The following is a 26,346-nucleotide window of genomic DNA, read 5'->3' on the forward strand; positions in this document are numbered from 1 at the left end:
CAAATCAAGACAATAAATATATATTAGCCTGTAGTGTAGTAGTTAATTTTTAGATAGTTATTTGGGCATATTTGTCAAACTGTTTTCTATATTTTATATTAGAGCTATCAGATGCAAAAGCAGGTAATGTTTACATTAATATTTTTAGAAGCTTTCTATGTCTCAAATATACTTTAATTTGCTTGAAATCCTGGACACATTTAGATGTGGGGAAGTGCACTGGGACATTTAGCAGCACCTAATTTCACGAGTTTCATACTAGGTGCCAAGAAATTAGATTGTCCAAATTTTTTGGAAATAAAACTAAATCAGCTGTTCTTTTTCTACCCATTATCTCATACTTTACTCAAGGCACCTACAATGAAACTTTAAAATTAAGTAGAGAAAAACTTACCTAGTTGGGATTTTGAATAATAGTTTGCCATTTGTCCACTGTTGCAAGACTGCCGTTTATGTCTTTTTGTTGACATTTCTGTGGTCTTCCATGGTGGTCTTTTTCTTTTGTTCAATTTGCTAAGAACTTCAGAACTATCAGAAGGATTCTTGTCATAGTTAACACATTTATTTAATTTACTATTGTCAAGTTGGCTAGGAAATTTATTGCTTGAAGGACTATTTGCTTTAGCATTTTCTATTTCTTTAGATTGCTTTTTAAAAGAATTTTGCCTAGCAGAATGGGATCTTAAGGTAATGTGCTTTGATTCTTCTATGTGAGTTTGATGATTACTTCCACTGTTAACAGATTCAGGAGAGTAAATGATTGTATTTAACTTAAAAGTATTTCTGTGTTCAAGATAGTTGATCTTCCTCAAAAATATTCTACAATCTTTTAAGGTTTTTGACCTCCAATTATTTGGACATACATTTCCTAGTCTTGGGCCCTTTTCAAAATCTTTTTGGCTGCAGTTTGTTCCATTCTCCTTTGCTTCTGACTTAAATTTATTCTCTAAACTACCATGTGTTTTGAAGTCAGACATTGCCACCCTCTTTTGCAAAAAGTCATCCCTGACCTTAGGTGGCAAAATAAACTGATTATCTACTGTGTTTTTTCCTTGGCGTGGGATGTCAGCATTTGTTCCTCCCTCAGTCTTACTCAAAAATTGGTTCTGACAAAAAAATCTTAAGTTCCTCCTTTTAGAGATCCAAGCACCTGTTCCATGGCTGTGCAGCTTTCCCTCTCTTCTCCACCTTTCATGCCGCAACCTCTTAAACTCAGTTCTTTTTAACCTAGTTAGTGTTAAATTACTTTTCACATTTAAGAGTGGAGAGCTAACCACTTTATGCAGTATATGCAACTTCCCTGCTGATTTTGAAGGAGAAGATAGTGCAAATTTTTTAAAGTGCTTTCTGAAGGGGCTGGTATTAAAATCAGAATATTTGGTCCCTAATTTAATTCCTCTGGTATTTATTACTTCCAAAGGGTTTCGTGCATTTGCTTTTCTAACTAGTGAAAGAGACTGCGTTTCTGTTGTTTGCATAAACCAGGTACAGAGTTCATTCAAATCATACTTTTTCCGAAAAAGCATTTTTACAGGTGAAACTTCAAGTTCTAAAAAACAGGTGTCCAAAGGGCTTGCTATTTTGAAGTTATCATTTTCAATGTGTTCTCTTTTTTTATGAACACAATTTTCAGCTTCATCTCCACTCACGGGCACCCAAGCATTTGTTATTTGCTCAAATCTATTGTTTAATTCCTCTAATAAGAAATCGTTTGAAGTAGAAGCAGCCCACCACCTGAGCAAAGGGTTTGATGAAATTATAGGGTCCAAGGATACTTCAGAAATGGGTATTAATTTATCTTCCAAACGCTTTTTTGCATTCCTTGAATTTCTAGCTCCTGGTGTACCTTTGGAAGCTATTTTAATCCTTGACTGCTTATGTTTGTCCTTCTGACTTTTACCTTTCTGCAAATGGAGTTTACACGATTTATGGAGCAGAGCATTTCTATAAATAAGTGAACCAGAAGATGCTAATGAATGTAAGAAATGCAGAGATGGTTTTTGATCCCTAATAGAATGTCTCAAAGGTATAGTAGCAACCATACTTTTTGATCCATTCTTAAATTCGTCAGCTTCAGTGTGCCTTGTATCCACGGTGCACTGGTGATCATATTTTACTTCAGGCAGATTTTTTTCTAATATATTCTCTTGTTCTAAGGGAGGTAAGCAGCTGCTAATACTTACTTCTCTCTCCTGAGGTGAAATTCTATTAATAGTCACAGATATGCCAGAGATTTTCACTTTTGCAGGTCTACCAGGCTTCCTAATTATTGCCAAAGACTTCTGATTTGGTCGAATAATGTTCTTGGAAGGTTGAGGTATCACAGACTTGTTCTTGATAGGTCTAACATATTCAAAGCCAGACCCCAAGGTCTCAGTTTCAGCAGTCAGACTTGAAATAGCACTTATTCTTTCACCCGAGTCTATTTCACATTCTCTAATATTTCTGAGACTATTATATTCTGTTGGAAAATCAGCAATGTTATTATTTAAAGACATACCATTGCTTATGTTTACACTTCCTTCAGAAACATGCCTTTTAGTTCTTCTTGACCTTCCATAAATAACAGTTACTATAATACTCTTCTTATATATACCTTCTTTTACTTCTGATAAGAGAGATTCTGGGCTTTTCTTTTCAGCACTAAAGGACTCATTTTGGCAAATGGTGATGTCCGTTTGGTCAGTTTTAGGTTTGGGTGGTCTTCCAATTGGTCGCTTAATCTGTTTCACAACCTGGGGACCTATTTTTTTAGGTCTACCTGGTTTTCTTTTAAAAGATGAATCAATAGCACTGCTTGAATATTCCTTAGGTTCCTCTTGTGGCTTATCACTATTCAGATCATCTGTAAACACTGCAGAGGATTCTGCAGTTTCTTTTGCACAATTAAATTTGTTTAGTTCTTTTTGGAGACCGTCACTATCATTAAGATTAGAACTATAATTTTCAAAGTTGGCATTTGGGATATTCTCATTTGTTTCTTTTTTTTTTTCATTTACTTGATGAGTTGGTCGTTTTTCTGAAGGAAGATAGCAATTTGATTCGGAATTACCAACTGAAGTTAAAGTATATTTGACTCCTTCACTGCTTTTAACCTCAGATAAAAACATGAGTTTGATAGGACTAGAATAGTTGGCAAAAGAAGAGCTTTCAATGGCTTCATATTTTGTTGGTACATTTTCAACACTGGAAATCAAGCTACCTGTATTTAAAACAGATGACTTTTTCTGGTTATCAAGTCTTTTGTTATTCAAATCTATTGTAGGTATATGATTGCTTTTAATATTGGTGGATGCCACTATGGGTTTTGATAAACTCTGCTCTTTGCATGTCATTCTACTTACAGTAAGAGTCATATTTCTACCAGCATGTTGATCTTTATCATCAATTTCGATCAATTTCTTGGATGCTTTATATCCTTCCGATAATGACTGATTATTCCAAGACTTTTTGGCCATATTTATTGTATCTTCCAAACGTTCCACAACAACTTGTAAATTAGAATTCATTGCAATTTTGTTTAAATCTATATTGTGTGAGCTTTCAATCTGAATATTTTTTACTGGATCTTTTTTTTTTGTAGAGTCACAGGCTTTTTTGGCCTTAGGTGATTTTTTGAAAATATAATTATTTGTTACGTATATAGAATACCACCCTGGAGGTACAATATTTCGTTTAGTTCTGCTCAAAAGTCCAGGGACATCACTTTTCAAAGGAGTTTGAATATTCTCTAATTTTGGATTCTCTTTATGATTTTGCAAAAAATTTTTTCCAGCCACAGATTTCTCCTGTGATCTTCTTATGCTCCTTTTCTCAGAAGTTGTTTTAAAGCTTTCTGGAAATGCATCAAAAGCCAAGTTAGCTTCTAAATTAAGAGGTAGTTGCAATGATTGTAATCCATAATCTGGTGAAAATGTTTCTGCATGATTATTACCTTGAAGGTTTTTAGAATTTTGTAAAGGCGGCCCTTGGCAATGATAGAATTCTTCTTTGTCCGCTGAAAATAGTTCATCGTGGCACACAAATTTCCTTGGATTTTTTTCAGTGTATTTTTTTCTTACAAAGTTTTCATCAAGACTAGCAAGTTCTCTTTTTATCTGTAAAGACTGCCTTCTAAATATGGGCGAATCAGGAGAGTTGCGCATTGCAAGTAAGGTTTCTTGACGCTTTCGAAATCTTGTCTGAATAATTTTATTTTCTACCTTTTTATCATGTTGACTCAGTAATTCCATAAAACTGTAATCACTGGCCTTTGCATTATGCAAGAGAGAGGTTATTAAATCTCTCAATTTTAAATCATTATCTCTATTACAATCACTGCTAGATAATTTTATAAGGTTTGTCATATCTATCGTTTCTATTGATTTTAACTTTTCATTGATACGATCCATTAAATCTTGAAAAATTACAGTAGTTTCACCTTTTTCTTGATTTGTAGTACAATTATTGCTGTCTTCCAAGAGCAAACAATCAGAGTTACTGGATTTTTTAGTTTTATGCATTTTACCTTCATGATCATCTTTGTCACTGCTTACTTCTGCTGGTGTCAGAGATGGAGGCTGGTTAATGTTTGTTTCAAGTCTGTTATTTTCTAAGGCTGAAAGCTCTGAGATGACATCTTTCAATTTTTCAAATCCTTCAGTCTGTACAGGTGATAATGGTGGGGGTGAGGGACTTCGAGATCTACAAACGTCTTTAAGACTTATTGAAACATCACGTATTTCCCTTGATGAAAGAGGAGTCTGAAAGGCTGATTTTGTGGAATGAATGTTTGGTAAGAGTCCAGAACAACACCTGTGAGAATTATAACTGTTTGCAATTCCTCTATTCACTACTGTCTTAATGTGTTCAATAGTTACAGTTTGGCAAGATAAACAATGTATATCTTTAATACAGACTGGCAGAGGCACAAAACCAGGGCTTTGTCTTTCATTGTGTAAATACCCTCTTTCTGCCAGCCTATATTCACAACTACAGGAGAGCCCATCTAAATCATCTTCAATAAGGGGATTTTGAGATTCTGAAGACACAGAATATGATGTATTACAACAGCAAAGAGAAGCAGCATTCTGCTCTTGGACTAGAAATTTCAACATAGCCAAAACTTGTTGCTGGTGATGTATGCACAAAGATTCCAAAACTTTGCTTAATGCTGATTTTCCTTTTTCCATTTTAGTAGCTTCCTCTGATTTTGCATCAACAGTTGAACTAAAAATAAAAATCAAACAAAAAATGAATTACAGCAAAAATACTAATATCGTAAGGAATTTTAATTTTAACAGAGTTTGAACAAAAGATATTTTGGTATTGCTGGACTCCTAACTCCTATGGAGAGCTGCAATAGTGACATCTTCATTATTGTTTAGCAAAAATAAAATGAAGCACTGGTGATAATTAATTTCCTATGATAAAATATGAGTCAAAGCAAAGCCCTATGTTTTGTGATATAAAAGCTGCTGTTGATGATAGATATGATTATATTTAGAGATTGCTAATGTTTAGTGCTTTGGATATATTAAGAATATTTAATGGAAAGTGCTTCAGAAGGAGTTAAAATTTTTGTAAAGTAGACATGTTATAAATTATTTTGATGGTTATCAGTCCATATTAGTACAAATAAGAAAAATAAGATGTAGGAGAAAATCTTTCTTATCTTTATTTAAAATAGATATTTTTCAAGGTAGTGAAAATAAAATTATGAATAAAAAAGAGTTTTGCATAGTCACAATCAAGGGATTTAGATTTCCTATAAATAACAGAATGCCTTTTCTAAGATTAAACTGTAGGCCTTTTAACCTAATAAGAAAATAAAAATTGAAGCTATTTAAAAATGAAATCTATTTTTAATTGATTTTAGATACTAAATTAATTACATCAAAACTAAAGGCATTACTTACCTAATTATTTAATTTCAAATGCTGGAAAATGTCCCACTGCAAAAACTAACATACATCTAATGTTAACTAAAACCCAGGATTACTTAGCAACCAATGTAGAGGTCTACAAAAGGCTTTTTAATCCAATACCAGCAGCAAGAAGAATAAAATATATTAAAAGAATTCTGTTTCAGAAAAGTATCTATTTAAATTAAACATATCACCAAACTCTGTACATGAAAATAGCCTCCCACTTGTGATTTCTTTTATTTGTTGTTGTTAGTTCCTGACTTGTAGAAATTTTATTTAGGGTTGGAGTTGAAATATGCTGATTATGAATTGCTACAGAAGATTGTATTTTGTTTAAATAAAGGGTTATTATGTTCATGAATATTAAAAATTAAAGAATTTTTCTTTTAAAATGAAGTGAGATTTATTTAAAAAATTTTCCTCCCTAAAACTGGCTTACCCTGTTTCACAGATAAGTATGCAATATTTTATCTACATTTTATAAAAACTACGTTGAGTAACAAAAACAACAAATTTTGCAAATTAGATCAAAATTTTTCTAGAAAAACAGTATCTTTGCTAGATTCAACCAATGTTTCACTACTACAACTAGCATGTGATTTGACATGAAGTAGCTATCAAAGAGATAAGAGATACGAAAGTACAGTAAAACTTTTTAAGTCCACTGCCACCTCTAGACAGATGAAGACAGGACATGACCTCAGTATCCTTTCTTTTCTGAAAATAATTTTTTGTAAATGTTTTCATGGTTGGGAGTGTAAAATAATTGAACTGAATCTGAAGATTCACTACTGGATAATTCAAGAAACCTATGTAGAGAACAGAGGCAGGAGTAAATGTTAACTATCAAATAAGAAGATATAAGTGATACTATACTCTTTCCCAGTAAATTAAAAATTATAATTTTCACATAAGCAAAAGAAAACCCCAGAAGTTCTGACAGACACATTTCCAACACGTTTCTTTAAAAGTTATGTTATGGCCTATTAAACATATCTGTGACTAAATAAAGAGATTTTACATGTCTCTCAGAAAAATACATTGCACTATATTTTAAAGATTAACATGCTTTTATAACAGTTCCTGAAATGCTCAAATGATTTTTCTCTGTTAGTAAAGTCTAGAGTAGAAATAATAAAAATTCATGACTAGTGTTAACTATTCTGAAAACCACTGATTTTTATAGCTCTCTTTTGACTTTCCAAGGAAGTCGATACTTATTATTTTTAATAATGGAACTTCAAAAATCTCAAAAATACCACAGTGGCCAGTAATTTCTATCTAATGCCACATGAAGAACAGCTTTAAGAAGTTACTAATTAGATATTCAGGTATTAAGATTTTATATATATTTATATATATATCAGATATTAGATAACTAAGTTCTCAAATTATAAAACTCCACAATATGCTTATTTGCCTTCAATTTTTTTCTTTTCCATATTTCTTGTATGTTAGAATCTCAAAGAAAAATCTAATATATAATAGTTGAATACACATAAGCCTCCAATCTAGAATTTATTCTCAATTGATTCTAAAATTGTATGTTTCACAGCTCCCTTGTTTTTCATGTTAAAATTTTTTTCTAACCTTTTCCTGTTTGATTTATATATAAAAAAAAATTCCGCTTTTTTTTGGTAAGTTTCTATCCATTTTGCCATTACAAGTTTTGTTGTTGAAATAGTTGTCTTTGGAGAAAGTTAATTTCTAATATTAATATTAATAAAGCTGCTTCCTAGAGTGAATCAAAGAAGCCAGTGTAGTCAGTTTTTTCTTTGCTTTTCTTTTTTTTCCTTTTACTGAATGAGTAAATCAATCACACACCAACAGTGTTGTAAATTTAAGTGCAAAAGCATTGAAGTGCTTTACTACAAATTACAACCTAGAAACACGTTAACTGAACAATTAAAATTCATACAATCAGATTTAGATATATAACAACACAAAGTAGAAACAGAATTACAGTACATTTACAACACAAGACAGATACATGAATTCATTAGAAAATATTGTAATAAATAATTCATGAATTATAGTGCAATTGATTTATGCATAAATATAACTAATTGCCTAACAATCAGTTTATATTAACAAAATCTGTCAAAATCAAGGCAGCCACAGAGTTTTACTAAATTACTGCGACAATGGAAATACTGCAATTAAAAAACAAATACAAGTATTTGTACTGTAAACAACTAAAAAAATCGGTCTCCCTAAAGTTAGTATACAATTTAATATAAAATTGTCATTAGCTACCAGAAATGGTTTAAACAACTTTACTGAGCAGTAGTTTTCTAAAAACAGAGGCACTGTTTTTTCTTTTCCTTTTTTTTTTTTTAAATATAAAATACTTGAGGAACATTCAAATAAGTAGAAAGCACATAAGGGTTGCTTTCACCTTCATTAAAAGTCTGCTGAAACTGGATTTTTCAGAAAATTGTCAGTTAATAAGTAGTAACTGGTAACTAAATTTATAAAGTACTTTGAAAGTTTAACATAAAGAACATCTTAACAGAATCACTGGGGAGAAGGGGAACCCATAAATTTCCCTGCCTTTCCTAGTTTGTATAATCAAAAGTTAACTCAACAATTAGAAACATTTTGTTTCTTTTAAAAGTTATGGGTTGATCATTACCTATAAACTATCAAAAAATATTTAATTTACTATTTCTGACCAAAAATAAATAATACAAGTACTAAAATGCTGCAAATTAACTATAATATTACCTATAAAACTACTGATCACTGTGAAGTCAATAGCAAAATGATCCCTGATTTTATGAATCCTGTAAAGTTTTTGGTCAGGTCATCTTTTAAATGATATAAAAGTGTTCTGTAAGTATCCCTTTACTATAAACTTCTCAATCAATTTATTAATGTAAATATAGTGTGAGGAATAAAAAAGCTCAATACAATATAAATATTATGTAATGCATTCAAGCCCCCAAATTCTTGCAAGTAAAATTCTATATAAAGCGGTCAATAAAATTGTGTTGAAACATTTACTTTAACTTTGTTTTTCAATGGGGGGGGAAGGGAAATATATTAAATAATCCAAGTTCTGGCCCTCACAAAATATGGCTTAATTCTTTAAAAAGAAAGATGACCCTGACATCTGCTGTTTTGCAATCTATTATGTATACTTGCTTAGTGGGGAAAAAAAAAGCAAGAGGATTCATACCCTAGTATGCAGGTAACATTAATAGCTGAAGAGGGTTCAGTATGGATCTAAGAGACCAAATAACTACTCGGTTGTGTAGTTTCCCACTCTTCAGTTTCCTTAAAGATATGTAAGCAGTTTTTAAATGTAATAGCTGAAAATTTCTTTAGTATTACATATATATGTGATTATTAGATACACACAAACACAAGTGTAAAAACACATGTATTTGACAAGGTGCACTTATTTTTTTAATTCAGCTTTAAGTATTCCTTTTGGACTTAGGAAAACTGGCTTAGAAAAAATGATCAGAACCTGAATTTTAATAGAGAAAAGGGGCACTCGAAGAATTTTGAATTTGTGAAGCAAATCCCCATTCTTTCTATGGAGGCACATGCTTTATAACATTTTACCACTAAAACTGCATACTTCATAAATCCAACATGGATACTCTGAACCACATTTTGAAACTGCTATATAAAATTACTGGTCTCTCTTATGAGTCTAGTAAAAGTTAAAATGCACTGCCCAGCTTCTAACTACCCAATTAGTAGAGAGTTTACATTACTGAAAGTTCAAAACAGCTTCAGTGTTAAATATCTGTAAATCTATTCAAGACCCTGAACAAACTGCAAATTTGGTTATTAGCAAAATGATAATGTATCGCCCACCAAAATGAAATCTGTAATTCATTTTGATAAACTGAAAATGTTTTGAAATGTCACAGCAGCAAATATATTAAAGTTACACTGAGGTTTTTCAATAGTAGGAGTGTGTCACAATCCTTAAAATTTAAAGTAGTCATAACATCAACTAACCAGCACATTTTAAACCAAAATTATCATTCTCAAGCTTTTTCTGTGCACATTATAAACATGCTCTAAGTTGCATTCCAACTTTCTTTTCTAACCTTACACATTAGCTTATTTTTCAAATGAAAAACAAAATTAAATTATTTTAATAATTAAATTACTTTTTGTTCTTAGTATTCCATCTTACATTAAAGGACTTTATAGCTGCTGGGGTTAACTATGTGTCAGTTTTTTTTAAAGTATATACCTTATAAACCCCAACTTCCTGCTAAATCAACTATTAAATGATAAATATTAAATTTCATTATACATATCATTTAAGGTTTTCTTTTCTATTCCCAGTGGATGCACTTGAGTGCATTTCATATTTCACAGAATGCACTGTAGTGTACTAATACTGTATATATTAATTTTTATTAGTGTGGAGATAGCTGTCCGTTTAAACTTTGATTGGTTGTTTGATATACTTACAACAAATGTAAGTATGCTATGCAAAAATGTTTACAAACTATTAATGTATTTCCATTATAAGATGGTTCAACTGAATGGCTGGAGTGGTCTTTCACCAATAAAAATGTTTCACTTGACAATTACTTGTTTTCCCACAACGCTTTATGCTATTGACTACTAAAGAAAACCTGAATCTTTTTCACCTATTTATACAAGGATTAAATACAAACTATCAGAATTAAGTAAGCAACTATATAGTTCTGTCCACAGTGAAAACCCTGAATAAAACTTTTTTTCAAAAGGCATGTAAGTGGTTTTTGAACTGTAAAATTTCATGTCTCCTGTCAGAGTGAGCATCTGTAATTCCCACATGTGTGTATACAGACACACAAATACACACCTGTGCACATACACACACACACAAACACGCATACACACACACACACACGCACATACACACATTTTCCTAACAAGTAATCTACACAGGCTTGCCGCTGTTTTTGCAGCTGCCAGTCCCTGAATCTGTCATATTATATAACCCAGTGTCTGGTAATCGGAGTTTCTTCTTCGGAGGAGTCTTCAGTGTTCCAGATCTTTCTTTTACCTTGTATTCTAAAGTGCTGTGAGGTACCCCATAAATTCCTTGTGCTTTGGAAACACTCATTTTTCCGCTCATTACCATTGCAATAGCCTCTTCCATTATTTCATGATCATATTGCCGATAACGGCCACGTTTTTTCCTGGGCTGCTTATTATCTTTTCGATCCAACCCATCTTCAGTATTTTCAGAGGTTCCATCAACTGTTCCATTTTTAGAATTAAGACACAAAGGAGAGAGGTCCCCATGTAGAAAATAAGAGTCAACACTTGAGTGAGTTACGGGCCCAGAACATTCTATTTTGTTCTGTTTAGGGAGTATATTTTTCAGTTTTTGGAGAGCTGATCCTTCCAGGACTGGAGAGGTTTTGGAAACTTGATACATAACGTCCAGCAGACCAGGACCATCAGGTTGTGGTTTTGAAACAGAACTTACTCGTAGCTGAGGAATTTTTAACTGTACAGTAGGATGTGTTTCATATTGTAGACTTTCATTTTTTTCTTTAAATTGAGTAACCATTTTCTGTAGAGTTAACTGATGGAGGTAACTGGAAGCTGTTGGGAATTTTAATTCTGAGGTTTCAAGTAGATTGAGTTTACTTTTTTCTGTGCGCTCTGCTTGAGCTCTCGCCCACAAGGCTACTTTTTGCAGCACTGCACAAGTTTCTTTACTGTCTTTATGTGAGTAACTATCATTGAAATCTCGAGTTTTGTTTTTAAAAGATGCAGGCTTCCCTGCTGGTAAGGCTTCTAAGTGGAGAAGTAAAGTTTTTTGAGGTATGCCATAAAGTATGCCTGCTTTATTTATGTCCAGTGCTCCAGACTGAATGTCTTTCAAAGCTTTTGAGAGCAAACCATCTGCAAACTCAGCACTTCTTTCCACATAGTCCTCTCTGTTTCTGTGTAGTCTCCTGGATGGATGGAATGAAACGATGGTAAACTGATGCATGAGAGACTCTCACACAGCTATGGAAGGGGAGGGTCCACTCCTTTATTACACTCCTTGCTTAGGTAACATCACTGCTTATGACTCTTTTAAGTCTGTGAGATGTAGTAGTTGCTCCTTATCAAAGCAAACGCTATAGTCCTGGTAGGACAATGTGTCAATCATACGGTGGCCTCAACGGGCAGACCTTCCAAGAACATAAAATCCTAACTCAGTATTTGTAAAAATATTCTCATGATGTTGCTATTCCTCTGACAGATGCTTGCAGAGCAACACTTATAATTTTTTTACAATTAGAGTTCCATTATATAAAATACCCAAATCCTAAAGGAGTTTTTGTTAGTAGAAAAGTGACGTTACCGCTAAACAAGTAATAAAAGAGTCAACCCCTTTAAAGGAAATTTGTAGCAGCAAGAATATTTCCAAACACAAATACCCCATATTTCCACAAGACTAATTTTTCTCTAGATAAAAACTTAAAATCTGAAACAAGTAGATAAGTTATATTTGGGTAAAATACTTTTAGATTTTATACATGTTATTTCTATTTCGAATGTATCACTATAACTTTTAAAGTTTCTTAAACAGAAAGCTCACTATACCTCATGACTCAAAAAGCTATTACAGCCTTAGTTGAAACAGATTACACTCTACATCTGAGATTTAAATGTTACTAAAAAGCTTCCTATGCAGTTTGTTAATGGGAAGATGCAAAAGTTACCAAAAAAAAAAAAAATCCAACAGAACAGCATTTCACTATTAACTATTTAATTAATTTAACAACAGCTTTTAAAGCATGAAAGGATTTTTTGTGGTGATTACTAGATAAAGTAGTCTGCCACCACACCTAGAACACAATGAAAAAAGTCTAAACACTGTTAAGTTAGTTGTAAGAATTAGTAAGCATAGTACTTTTAAAACTGGTTGATTGTTTTAAAAAATTAAATAGTGAAATTACATATTTTCCTTAAAATTGCCTCCTAAATATTGAATTTAAAATTCTCTTTACTCGTCCTGCTTCTTAGTTTGTATTCTATGATTAATTTGGTAGTTCATTTTAGTAACATGAACTAAAGTTTGGTGATTGTTCTGATAACTTTTCTTTAACAGAAAGAATAAAAAAGAAAGAGAAAGGACAAATGAAAGGTATGAGAGACACACACTTATGAGTGACAAAAATTCTGGAAGAAAACTATATATGTCAATCTATTCAGAGTAGTATTAAGAGTTCTCTCCATAATTTTATATTAATATTAAATTATATTTCCTAGATATTGCTTACCCAGCCATTGAATTTTCAGAAGAAGGATCACATATGGATGACTCTTCAGATTTTATGCTGGTTTTCTTTGTAGAGAGATCTAACACTCCATCCCCTATAATTTTTGCAAGAGAAAAAACTTTATATTTGTGACAGGTAATCCTTAACATTTTAACATTTCATATTTTGATGATCTACTAATTCATGACCTAAAAATTAACACTTGTATTTGACACATGGCCATCACCAACTCATCTTGTGGTTTTAGCAACAATACATGACTGGGAAGGCACTACATAGGAAAAAAGAACGGAGAAGGAGCTGGCACTGCCAAGTGATATGAAGAAACAAAGAGACTAGATATAAAATGTTTAAAATCCACCCTTGGTCACCTTTTCCACTGTTCTGCAGTGAACAGCCATTGACTGCTCATTCAATAGAAACATGACTGCTTCCTATTCAAGGCTGCCCAGATGATTTTAGGAAAGTAGGAATAATGTACGTTGAACAAAACAGAAAGCATAGAAAATATGATGATGAATAAGAAAGCGATAATTAGCATTTACTAGGACTAGTAATATGTGGAACACATACTTTAGGTAATCTTTGACTCTATGTACAGCCAATCTATTTTTTAGAACTCAGCATAGAATTTTCCTGTTTTAAATAACTGAAATGTACAAAAGTTGAATCACTGCCTATGTAATGTATTGTGGTTATACCTGTGATTGGAAGAAGACACAACAATATAACATTTTAGGAAAAATAAACTGTTAGAAAACAACTGCTTATGTATGTTACTAACATGTAGTTATTTTATTACTATTATAATATTGAATCTACATAGATGAAGCTTCAATGATTCAGATATGTTGTTAATCTGATAAACTTCAAAATCAAAAAGAATAAAAATAAAACTATGAATTTAAAACACAGCAATACATACTGGGAATATATCTCTACAGATAGCTAAAAAATTGAAAATTAAAGCTACAAGGAATAATTGTAAGAAAACCCATGTTTAAAAAATATACTAAAAAATTCAACTAGGTTTAAAAATAATTTAATTATGTGCAAAGCACTGTTTTAGGAACTTGGAGACCAGCAGTAAAAAAAAAAAAAAAGGTATACAAAGTACCTATCCTCACAGTGCTTGTGATCTAGTTAGATAATTCGTACACCACCACCACTGACAACAACCATATTTCAGGTTGATGATCAGTGCTACTTAGGAAAAATAAAGCAGAGTGAGCTGATAGAGTAATGAGGGTAGGACTAAGGCAGCTGCTCTTTTCTCAGGTATTATCAGTAAAGGCCTCTTGGACTTGAACAGAGTCCTGAACAAAGTGACGGTACCAACCAAGCAGATTATCTTGGGGAAAGCTTGTAGAAGGATCAGTGTGCAAAGGCTATGATATGGAATCATATCTGGAATGTTTAAGGAACAGCAAAGAGGCCAGGGTGACTGGAGTGGAGTAAGAAGACTGTGAGAGATGAAATCAGAAATCAGGCAGATCACATAGGGCCTTGTAGGCCATGGTAAGAAATTTTATTTTGAAAGACAAGAAACCACTGGAGGATTCTAAGCATAAATCTGGCACAATTTTAATTTATGTTTTTAAAGGATCAATCTGCTGTGGGGAGAATGGACTGCAAGGGGCTAAGAGGGGAACAGGGACACCTGTTGGGAAAATGCTATGCTATTTCTCACCTCTAGGCTTTCACACTTTCAATCAGTTTCCTCTGCCTAGAAGTCTCTTAATCCTCTCCTTCTTCTATCCCCACACTCATCCTAATATTCACCAAATCTTACTCAACATTCAGTCATTCATGACACAACTTGAACTTGGCTGTCATTATTCTAGGTTCCTATACTTGCAATACTTACCTAGAGTATTTAGCATTTAGCAGGCTATATTCTAGTTTCTTATTGACTTATTAGTGTTAGCCACCAGACTATAAGCTATGTGAAGGCAGAGATCATGTCTATTTTATTTACTGATGTATCCCCACTGCCTACAATAGTGGCTGGCACACAATAAGTGTTCAATAAATATTTGCTGAAAAGAACTGAGAGGAACTAGAAGGAATTCAGTTATTGCTAGAGGTTAAAATGCCTAGATTGAAAGGGTAAAAAGGGAGACTGGACAAATAAAGTACATGGTACATACTACCTTAAAAAATTATTAAATGAAGTATCTTGCCCCAGTTTATCCATCCAGTCCAATCTTAGGCTTAGTCAACAACTCATCTCAACCATCACACTTCCTGTGCATCTAAACCACTTGCAGTTCCTCAAACATCCTATGTGGTGTCAGGTCTCTCAAACTGCAGTGCATGGTTCCCTCTGCCTAGAATGTTCCTTCCACTTTTCAACTTGCCAAATGCCTCATCTTTAAAGATCCAGATCCCCCCAAGTAGAATCTTAGTGTTCACCTTGTCAACAGCATCCTATAACACTTACGACACTCTCATGCAATTTTTGATTTACGTATCTTTTTCTTCCATGAGACTGAATTCCTCAAGGTCAGGAATCCTGACTTACTGATTTGTATTTCATAAACAAAAGGAGAGTGCTATAACCTACTAAAATAGAGAAATGAATGTTGTCTTCTCCTTTACTATCTCATTTCTCTTCTTCAGCACTTAAAATTTTACTATTTTAAGGTCTTACAAGACCATCTTCAAAAACGTCATTACTACCTAATCCATATTCAGATTTATCACTGAATTCACTCGTTTTGATTCTGCTCATTTTATGTGGTTTATAGCATATAAAATACACTCTTCATAAGTGTGTTATTCCTTGTCAGTGTTACAGAATAAATTAATGAATTTCTCCAGTTCTAAATTTTAGACTTTTGATATGGTCGATTTCAGGTTAACTACTCCACAAACCATAATTAAGGAGGTGCAGAGAACTCCTTCTCTCTCTCCTTTACATTAAGTGTGAAAACTAGGCTGTAGCTCCCTAGCTAGGACAGTAAAGGTATTCTTGTCCTTTTTGGACCACTCCTTGATTGCTGGTTTGATAGCTAATTTCAGTCTTGAGGATGAGCTAGACTTAAGCCCTGCTCCATCTTTAAAAGAATTACCCAAATCAGGCTTATATTACTGATTCTTCTTCTTTAGGAACTCTAAACAGTGGCCCAGGTGAGAAATGCTTTTATCTTTTTTCCATAACCCATTCTCCATACCTAGGCTGCCCATGTTATCTATTAAAAAATCTCACTTTTTGTTAGTGGTTTTGTCACCTATATTAAAATATTTTGCTGGTATCATGATTCCTTTTTCCATCATAAAGGCTGTGGCTCAAGACCTAGGAAAATCATAAAGAGTAACCCCTAGGTTTATCTGAAATAGAAAAAACAAAAACAGTAAGAGAAGGGGAGAAATAGCTTGGGAACTAGGATTAAGAAAAAGAAAAAATCAGAAATGGCAAAAAAGGGCATTTTCTTGCCGCTGCTGATTTGCATCTATCAGCATCACTTCTTCACAATGGAGATATCACATCATAACTAGATTGTTTTGTGTGTATACATTTTCAAAGTACTAATAATTAACTTGATGGATAAAAAGTAAGCACTTATCATGCTAAATGCTTCAGGGCAACAGAAAATAAGTAGAAGACAGAAAGAGAGACTGAAATTTATTTATCATTCACCTACTGGTAGGTACTTAGGCTGTTTTAGTTTTTCACTATTACAAACAATTCTGAAGCGAAAATCCTTCTAAATGTTTTCTTGTGTTCACGTGTAAGAATTTTTCTAAGATGCACACCTAGGAGTGTAAGTGCTGGACAGAAGGGTATACATTTTGAACTTCTGTAGATATTACTAAAAATTTTTTCCATAACCTTGACAACACTTGGTGTTGTTGAGATTTTTAATTTTTGCTAATCCGATGAGAAAGAGCAAGTTGCAGGAGTAAATGAACATGAATGCATTTGGTATGCATTTACGTGAATCTCTAAAGCACATAAAACTATTTTGCTTAGAGATGCATAAATAGGTATTGTCAGAGGTTGCTTTCAAGGATAAACAAAAAGATGTGATAGTTCCTCAAGAGAAAACATATTAGAAGCAAATATGATCAAATAACACATTTATTAGTCCTGGGTGACAGGAACATGATTATTACACTGCATTTTGCTGTATATAAGAAAATTTTCCAAATAATAAAAACAGATTGTTTCCATTTACTGGTTGTAGCCTGAGCATTAACAACATGATTTAATTATTTCTCAGCAAACACTAGTGCAAAAGATATAGGATTAAAGACAGGCTGATGTAATCTACCAACAAGGTCAGGTAACTGTCTACATGACACTACCAGATAACTTTAAAAATGGACTGGTGTTTGGAAAATTGAAACCATGACCAAATTAAGCAATTTCTTGAGTATCAACATTTTATTGGGTTAATTTTTTTGAGAATTTGCATTCCAAAACCAAGATTTGGATTTCTGTTTACAAATTATTTTCAGCTCTGTATTCTCCTGCAAATTCCTGATGAAGAATCTATTAAAAGCAGACAAGTACAACCCTCATAATACAGAATTGTCTTTCACTCCTCCAAGGACACCATTCTTTCTCATCTCTTACCTGCCTCTGTCCATTCTTCAAAGTATGCTCTGTGCTCTCTTGGCCTGGCTAACTTTAACACATCCTTCCGGATCGTCCCCTCAAAGAAAGTTTTCCTAATTTTTCCCCAGCCTTCTTTCATATTCCCATAGCACCCTTCATATTCTTCTATACTGTATTTATGATGTGTTATTATAATTTGCCTAGTTTAGCACCTGAAGCCCAATAGTACTGTGGGGATTTAGTAACTACGTTTAGAATCTATTTACTATTTACATCTAATTAAGTATACTTACTTAGCTGATTTTCTCACAAGACTCACTTCTAAGCAAGGGCCTGAAAGCAATAGTACCTCAATAAAGACCAATTCACTGACTCATCAATGACTTGCTCAATTCTGTCACACCAATCCTAAGCATATAGCACTGCATACAGCAGACCCTGACTGACAAAATAATCATGAAATCAATGAACTTTGTTCAGCTAGTCAGAAAATGACAGCAGAGTCAAAAAGTTGATATCTATATGGGAGAGAAGTTAGCTTCACACAAAGAGAAACTCCAGTTCAGTTAAAGAGGCTGAGAATGATTTTTAATCATCAATTTCTATATTCGTTAGGCTCTAATAATAACAGATTTTTCTTTAGAAATATCAAGTTGATGATCACTAACCACTAAATTAAATATGAATATTAAATATATTAAAAACGTATTTATTAACTCATCACAATACTATTGGTCACCGGTTGCTATACAAGACAAATTCATCAAGCTCAGTCCATACCTGAGTATGAACATGAGTTAAAAGACCTTCAAAAACACATTACCTATCATCAATATTAAAGATGTAAATATCAGTAAGATTCAGTACATGAAGGCAAGTGAATTTTAATGACAAAATATCACATACATTTTATGTTGTCTGGACAAGGAGAAAATATTCCAAATTAAATTTCATAATAACACTAATCACTAGCAATAAAACTTTCATCCAAATCAATGCAATGTAACATTTCATGATGTTTGATGCAAACCTATGTTAATAGTTTTAATAAATACCTTAATACTATTTCTACTTTATGTCTTTGATCACCTCTTATCTCTCTCCTTAAATGGGTCTTCCTGTCTTTCTTTTAGCCCCTCAATGTATTGTTCTAGTCAGCCTTCAGCTCTTGTTCTTCCCTACTGTACTCTCTAGGAGATTCCCCTGATTTCAAATATTGAGCATTTATATTTAACTGATTTCTAGAAAACAGAGCTTATATAAAAATCTAAATATATAAAACCATAACATTTTTATAGTGTGCAGAACACCACTCTAAGAGCATTATATGTCTTAACCCCACTTAGGGCTCACACAGCCCAATATATAAATAGGTTTTATTTATTTGCAATTTTTAATGATAAAACTGAAAGCAAAAGAGGTTTTAATTATCTTGCCCAAGATACCTGTAAGTAGTGAAATGCCATTCAAACTCAGGCAGTTATTCCAGACTCTGTATTCAACTACAATTCTAATCTGTGTAATGTTTTAAAAAGTCAAGTTACAATGTTGGTAATGGTGCAATAAATTTGCCACCATCACACATTACCAGTTTAGGAACAAATGCTTTTCTAAATAATCTAGTAATATGCTATCAAAAATCTTAAAAATGTTCACACTCCTCTAGGCATCTATCTTAAGAAAACAGTATTTTGGGCTTCCCTGGTGGCACAGTGGTTGAGAGTCCACCTGCCGATGCAGGGGACATGGGTTCGTGCCCCGGTCCGGGAAGATCCCACATGCCGCGGAGCGGCTGGGCCCGTGAGCCATGGCTGCTGAGCCTTCGCGTCCGGAGCCTGTGCTCCACAACGGGAGAGGCCACAACAGTGAGAGGACCATGTACCGCAAAAAAAAGAAAATAGTATTTAAGTGGTTTTATATACAAAGATATACCAAAGATTTCAGTATTACTGATAAGCACAAATATATATAAAATACACACTTAACAGGATCTCGCTAATTTTCTGCTTTCCCCAGGTTTGCCATAATGAGCATATATTCATGAAGAAACCCCACAAACTTATTAACAAAATAATACCAAAGTGTAAAAGCAATCACTTGGGTTTATCCAAATTTTATTTTAAAATTGTTTTTATTACTTCTTTAACCATTGAGTTAAAGTTTCAGGGTCATGGATGAAATAATATAATATCAGAGTAGCACATCAATTAAGCTTTAACATTGGTTTTTCCTTCCTTCATTTGCCTTCCTCTGCACATCAAACATTTTTTTAAAAGGGAAGAGTTATTGCTTTCTTGACGTGTTTTTATTTAGTGCATACATAGCTGAAATCCCATAAGAATTCACTCACCTACTATTCACTAATAATGACAAGGGACAAAATAAATCAGAGTGAAGTGCTTATAGTAAATTTAGAATATAAAAATAATACTAAATTTAATTAGGAAATATTACTGGTAAAATTAAATAGGGTTTTAGCACTTCCACCATATGCCATTTTAGAATTTCACTGCAGTTCTTTTTTTTTTTTTTTTTTTTTTGGCGGTACGCAGGCCTCTCACTGTCGTGGCCTCTCCCGTTGCGGAGCACAGGCTCCGGACGCGCAGGCTCAGCGGCCATGGCTCACGGGCCCAGCCGCTCCACGGCATGTGGGATCTTCCCGGACCGGGGCACGAACCCATGTCCCCTGCATCGGCAGGTGGACTCTCAACCACTGCGCCACCAGGGAAGCCCTTCACTGCAGTTCTTTTTTTCTTTCTTCAGTTATTCTACAAATACTGAACTAAAGCAAAGTTTCAAAAGGCTTCAAGTCAATACCTTGAAAAATATTTTTAAAAACACACTCTCTTTTTTATCCCATGTATTGTACTGTGTATTATGTAAGTTTAAGTTTCAACCAAACATTTAAAATGTGGGATGTATACTTATTACAACATCATATTGGAAGACTTTAGACTTGCTAGCCCTTAACATGCTCATTTAAAAGTGATTTATGAGTTTTAAAAATCTTTTTATTGAAATACAACATTCATAACAAGAATGAACCTAACTACACAATTTAATGAATTTTCACAAACTGAACATTTCGATGTAAATAGTACCTAGATCACCACCATCAACCCAGAAGCCCCCCATCATATCTCCTCTGGTCCTTACACCTACCTCCACTATCTTGACTTCTAACAGCCTTATGCATGCTGTTTTATGCAGCAATTTCACTTCTAGGAATATGTCCTAAGGTAAAAATTAAGACTGACTGCAAAATATCAGCTCGAGCATGTTCACTTATATACCTGAAGATACAGAATTAAGTATAATGTGATCCTTCCAGAAAATTGAATACTATTCAGCTAAGTAGATCAATTTAAGTATTAAAATGGATCTGCAGAAAAACAGTAACATATGGATGTTTAAAAATATTTAAAAAATACAACTTATAGAGGATTATATAATGAATGATTTGTGGGAATGAGCTCTGGGAGGAGAGAGTGAGAGTGTGTTAAGTGTGTGTGTTGAGTATGTTTATCCAGGAAATGATTTGGAAGGATTGAAAACCGAATCAGTTACTTCTGGGTGGATAAATAAAAGATCAGTGCAGAGCTTTACAGTTCATTCATTTGATTAATATTTATTGCATGGTTATAATATGCCATTTTTCTAAATGGCACAAAGGAAACAGTAGGGAGCAAAACAGAAAATGTTCTTGCTCTCATGTAATTTACATTCTAGTAGAACAAAGAAAAGTCAATAAAATATTGATTTCACAAGGTGGTAAGGCCTTACAATGAAAATAAAACACAGTGACAGCCAGAATAATAACAATGGCAGGTGGGAAGAGGTTACTATGTTGGAATAAATGATCAGTTAAAGCCTCTGGGAAGATGACTTGCTCTTTCTTAAAAAAGAAGTTTAATTGAGATACCTTTCAAAAATGCAAAAATATAGAATGATTGCTTCTATCCACTCTTCAGTTTATACAATTACCTAAATTTTTGCTACACTTGCTCTATTTATCTCTATCTACTTAAGTATTTTAAAGTTAATTCCAGCTGTCACATCATTTCTATATTCTTATGCATCTTTAAACATATGAACATTTTTGTACATAACTATATATAAAAATTCCTTGTTATCACCTAATACTTAGTTTGTACTGAATTTCCTCTAGTGAGTCCAAAATGTCTTTTTACAGTTTGTATGTTCAAATTAGGAGCTAATTTGTCTGTGTTATTCTTGATGGCTATGTCTCTTAAAATTTATAGCAGCCCTTTCCCTCATTGTTTAAAATAATGACACTGACTTTTTGAAGAGGCCAGGTCATCAGTTCTACTAGAGAATGTCTCACATTATGGTTTGTTCTTTTTGCTCTCCTATGGTGTCGTTTACTTTGCTCTAAAGCAAATGGTTCTCAAACTTTTGGTTCTCATGATCTCTTCACTCTTAAAAATTACTGTGGACCTCAAAGAACTTTTGTTTAGGTGAGTCATAATATTTACCATATTATAAATTAAACTAATTAAAAACTTTAAATATTTGTAATTGATAACTCTATAAATGTTTATAAAACATTTTAATGAAAAATAACATTGTCAAAATAAAGTGAGAACTTTAAAAAATAATTTTGCAAATCTTTTAAATGCCTAGCTTCTATTAAACTTCTTGTTTAATAGGAGACAGCTGGATTCTCATATATGCTTCTATATTCAATGTGTTCAGAAATCATACATCAGCCTCTGACTGACTGCACTACACACTTGTGAGAGAATGAGAGTGAAAAGGGCAAATAATATGTTATTATTAGTTTTGACCTGGTGTATCCCCTGAAAGAGTTTCAGAGACACTGAGGGCTTCCCGGACCACATTTGAGAACCACTGACCTAAAAAATCGCTTAGATTCATGTTCAACGTTTCTGGCAGGAATACTTCACAAGTGATGTATAAAGTCTATTTCTAATGATGCCTAAGTGATCAGTGTATTCTGATGACAACAGCCTGACCTCTCCATTGTAAAGTTCCCCAAGCAACCTCTCCTCTAATAGTTTTATCTTCTGATAATGTTTGATTCAGTTATCTTACTAGGCATTGCAAAATAATATTTTAAGTCTGTCGTGTCTGCCATATTTATTAACTGAAATTCTTCTTTAAGAATCTTCCTCAAAAGGCTATTTGGTTGTCCTGAAATACAATTTGTAAAAGCAAAGCAAAATAAATGCTTAACTCTTTCCTCTAATTGCTCATTTTCAAAGTAAGGAGTTGGTATGCTATGCTTCTCCAGTGTAGACTAATGACTTTGAGGGGCACCTTGTTTTTGTTTTTGTTTTTTTTGGATTATCATGAACTAATGGATTTTAAAACATTCAACATGTTTCAGTTGAAACTGTTTTTCCTTCTGATGCTTAAATGTTCTCTTATTTGGCCAATGGGGAACCCTTAACGTTGCCTCCTGTATTTGGTTGACAAATTAGTCTTTGGCACGTCCTTGCTTGCTGGCACAAGATGTTCCAGGCTCATCTTGTACATTTTCTGATCCAGACCTGGATTCCAAGGAAGCCTATTTCCCTTTAAGGGAAAATAATGTTTAGAAGACCACAATCTTGGTCTAAATTCAATGCCACTGAGCTGTCGTGTTATTGCTTTTAGAATATTTCAGTGGTCAGACTAAGAAATGCACATTTTTGAAAAGAAAAAAAATCATGAGTTTGCAGTGACATTTCCAATCTACACATATGTAATATTACAGGGTGTTTACTTTGATTTTACACTTGTTTGTTTCTTCTCTTACCCTGAAAATCTTGGTTTCCCAAAACAATGTTAACATGATTATATATCTGATTTATCCTAGAGATCCAAAATAACAAACAATGGCAATATTATTACTAATATTACTAAAAGAAGTTTAGAATTTCTTTGAAGCACTCTTTTGTCCTTAGAATATATTCCACCAAGAATGTATAGTCAAAATACTGGGTAAAGTCACCTGACATCATTCTTTTCTTAGTGTTAATATATTACTAACTTGATGCAGCTATGCTCATTTGTTACATTCTTTTTCAAATTTTAGGGACTGCTTTAACTTTAAAAAATGCTTATTCTTGGGGATCTGAACATTTATATAAAACTACATAACAAGGTCCATTCACAACACTTCTATCCTGCCTCCTCCGCCTCATTTACTTCATTCCCTTATAGGTTTTATCTTTCCTGCTTTGTTTATACAAAAAGAGAACATACATATACTGTTCTGCATCTTGCTTCTATCTCCTAAAACTTGAAAATGCCACTAAAAAGGGATCTTTCTCACTCTTTTTATTCAAATGCTCAGTCTGCCACTGTGTGGATGTACAATAATTTAGTTAACCATTTGTGTTACTTCTAATCCCTTGCTATTGTAAGTAATGCCGCCCAATGAATAACCCTGAGTGTATATCATCAATATTTGTGTAAGTGTAATTATAGGCTCAATTCCTTGAAGTGAGATTTCTGGCTCAAAGAGTAAATGCATATATAATTTTAACACGTATTGTATTGTCAATTCCCCTCCAGAAGGATTCTACCAGTTAGTATTCCCCTAGCAATGAGAATACTAGAGAGTGCCTGTTTCTTCACAGTCTCACCAGAAAGATTATGTTGTTAAACTTGAATTCTTATCAGTCTGATAGGTGTGAACCATATATGACTATTTCCTATGAGTTTATAAGTGTGTTTCCCTATGTTTAAAGGCTTTTAAAACCTCTTCTTCTATGAATTGACAGTAAAACAATGCACATTTTTCTATCAGTGGTATATCTTTCACTTCTCAATTTTTGAAACTCTTAATGCATTAGAGTATTAGTCCTTTATTTTGTAATATAAATTATAAATACTTTTTTCATAGACTACTATTTCTCTTTTGATTTTTCTAGTGGTGCTTTCTTCTTTATCACTCAGAAGTTATTTTTATACACTGGCATTTATTATTGTCTTATTGTTAAGCTGATATTCTAGCTAAGATATAAATGATGAAGAGGGCCAAGCCACAGAAAGAAGAAGATCTAAAGGCAGAGTAATCCAGGAAAGCCATCAGCAAGAGTGAAGGTTCAGAAGTGAAGTGAGCTTAGAATGTTTCAGAAATAGACAGACAGTATGACTTGCACATACTAAGCCAGGAAGAGAGGAAAAGGAGTTAAGTCCAGAGGGGTAGACAGGGACAAGGTCTTAGCAAAGCCATGTAGGTCATGGAAAGAAAACTTAAATTTTGTTCTTCATGTAACAGAAAACTAAGAGGAATATTTAAATATAGAAGTAATATCAGCTTTACTCTATTCAAGCTGTTATTTTGAACCCCATTTTGGCACACTGATAACTTCAAAGTTAAGGTACATATTATGGAAGCTGTATTTGGAGGGAAAATACATGAAAAAATTATAAGGGAAACCAAAACTCAGTGAATTATCACCTGGAAACCATGTGGTGATAGAGTGGCCAATTTTATATCAAACTATAACAAATATTCAGGAAATGTAATGGCTATAAAGAAATTGATTTTCTTTTTATACTTCGTACAGCTAATTAGGTTAGTCAAGTGACAGTTACATAACATTTATTTATGGAACTTCTGAACTTAAAGTGCATGGCTTTTTGTGATATTCTTTACAAAACAGAAAAGAGAAAAATCCAGCTTAAATATACCATAACAATTATATTTCTTGACACTCTATAATCTGACTTTAGGGAAAAGTTTTGACTAGTCTCTTGATTTTTAAGTGACTGAGACAATCTTCATACAGTTCCTCAAACATACCTGATTTGCTCCTGCCTTCTTTGATTTCTGATATTTTTTTCTCTGTTTTTGATATTTCTTCTGCCTGGAATGCCCTGCCCTCAGATCTTCATGTGGAGGACTTCTTCTCATTATTCAATTCTCTGTTCAAACTCATTTCTTCTGGGAGGCTTTCCTGACCACCTTACCTAAAATAATCCTCTCAAATCTCTCTTGATATCTTGCTTATTGATTCTTTTTGTAAAATTAGGGGCACGCTGACAGGCATATTTCAAAACAGTAACAAATAACTTCTGGAAATGGAAAAATAATAACAAATTAGAAACTCAAGACAAAGGTAAAACAGTGATTAGAATAGGTCAAGAGGGAATCAGTGAATTGGACATAGTTCTAAATTAAGTAATCAGGCTATAACACAAAGGGACAAAGAGGTGGAAGATATGAAAGAGAAGATAAGAGATATGAAGGATAGAATGAGAGGATCCAAAATATGTCTCAGTAAATTTTGACAAGAGAAAAAATGGGAGCTGCATTACACTGAAAAGATAATGGCTGAAAAATCACAAGTGATAAAAGAAATTTGTCCTCGGTTTTAGAAATGATAGGACCTCCAAGCAGAATGAAGAAAAGAAATCTACACCCGGGACTTCCCTGGCAGCACAGTGGTTAAGAATCTGCCTGCTACCGCAGGGGACATGGGTATGAGCCCTGGTCTGGGAGGATCCCACATGCCGCAGAGCAACTAAGCCCATGTGCCACAACTACTGAGCCTGCACTCTAGAGCCCATGAGCCACAACTACTGAAGCCCACGTGCCACAACTACTGAAGCCCACGCACCTAGAGCCTGTGCTCTGCAAAAAGAGAAGCCA

At 33.4% G+C, this 26,346-nt stretch overlaps 1 protein-coding gene across 17 annotated transcripts in view; it reads right to left on the minus strand.

Annotated features, from left to right (window-relative positions):
* The window catches only part of LCORL (ligand dependent nuclear receptor corepressor like), a 169,044-nt gene that overhangs the window by 20,371 nt on the left and 122,327 nt on the right, over positions 1–26,346 (minus strand). For 11 of the 17 annotated variants that reach the window (XM_067735606.1, XM_067735610.1, XM_067735604.1 and 8 more), the window contains 2 exons: positions 13,154–13,247; positions 8,197–11,836 (listed from right to left, as the gene is read on the minus strand). The exons of 1 other annotated variant lie outside the window; for it this stretch is intronic. In XM_067735606.1, coding sequence (XP_067591707.1) covers positions 10,807–11,836; positions 13,154–13,247 — 1,124 coding nt within the window. In that variant the 3' untranslated portion in view covers positions 8,197–10,806. 5 more of the 17 variants (XM_067735614.1, XR_010942934.1, XM_067735616.1 and 2 more) reach the window with 5 other exon arrangements.

This window comes from Pseudorca crassidens, chromosome 4 (assembly GCF_039906515.1).
Source record: "Pseudorca crassidens isolate mPseCra1 chromosome 4, mPseCra1.hap1, whole genome shotgun sequence".
In the NCBI taxonomy this organism is placed as follows: domain Eukaryota; kingdom Metazoa; phylum Chordata; class Mammalia; order Artiodactyla; family Delphinidae; genus Pseudorca; species Pseudorca crassidens.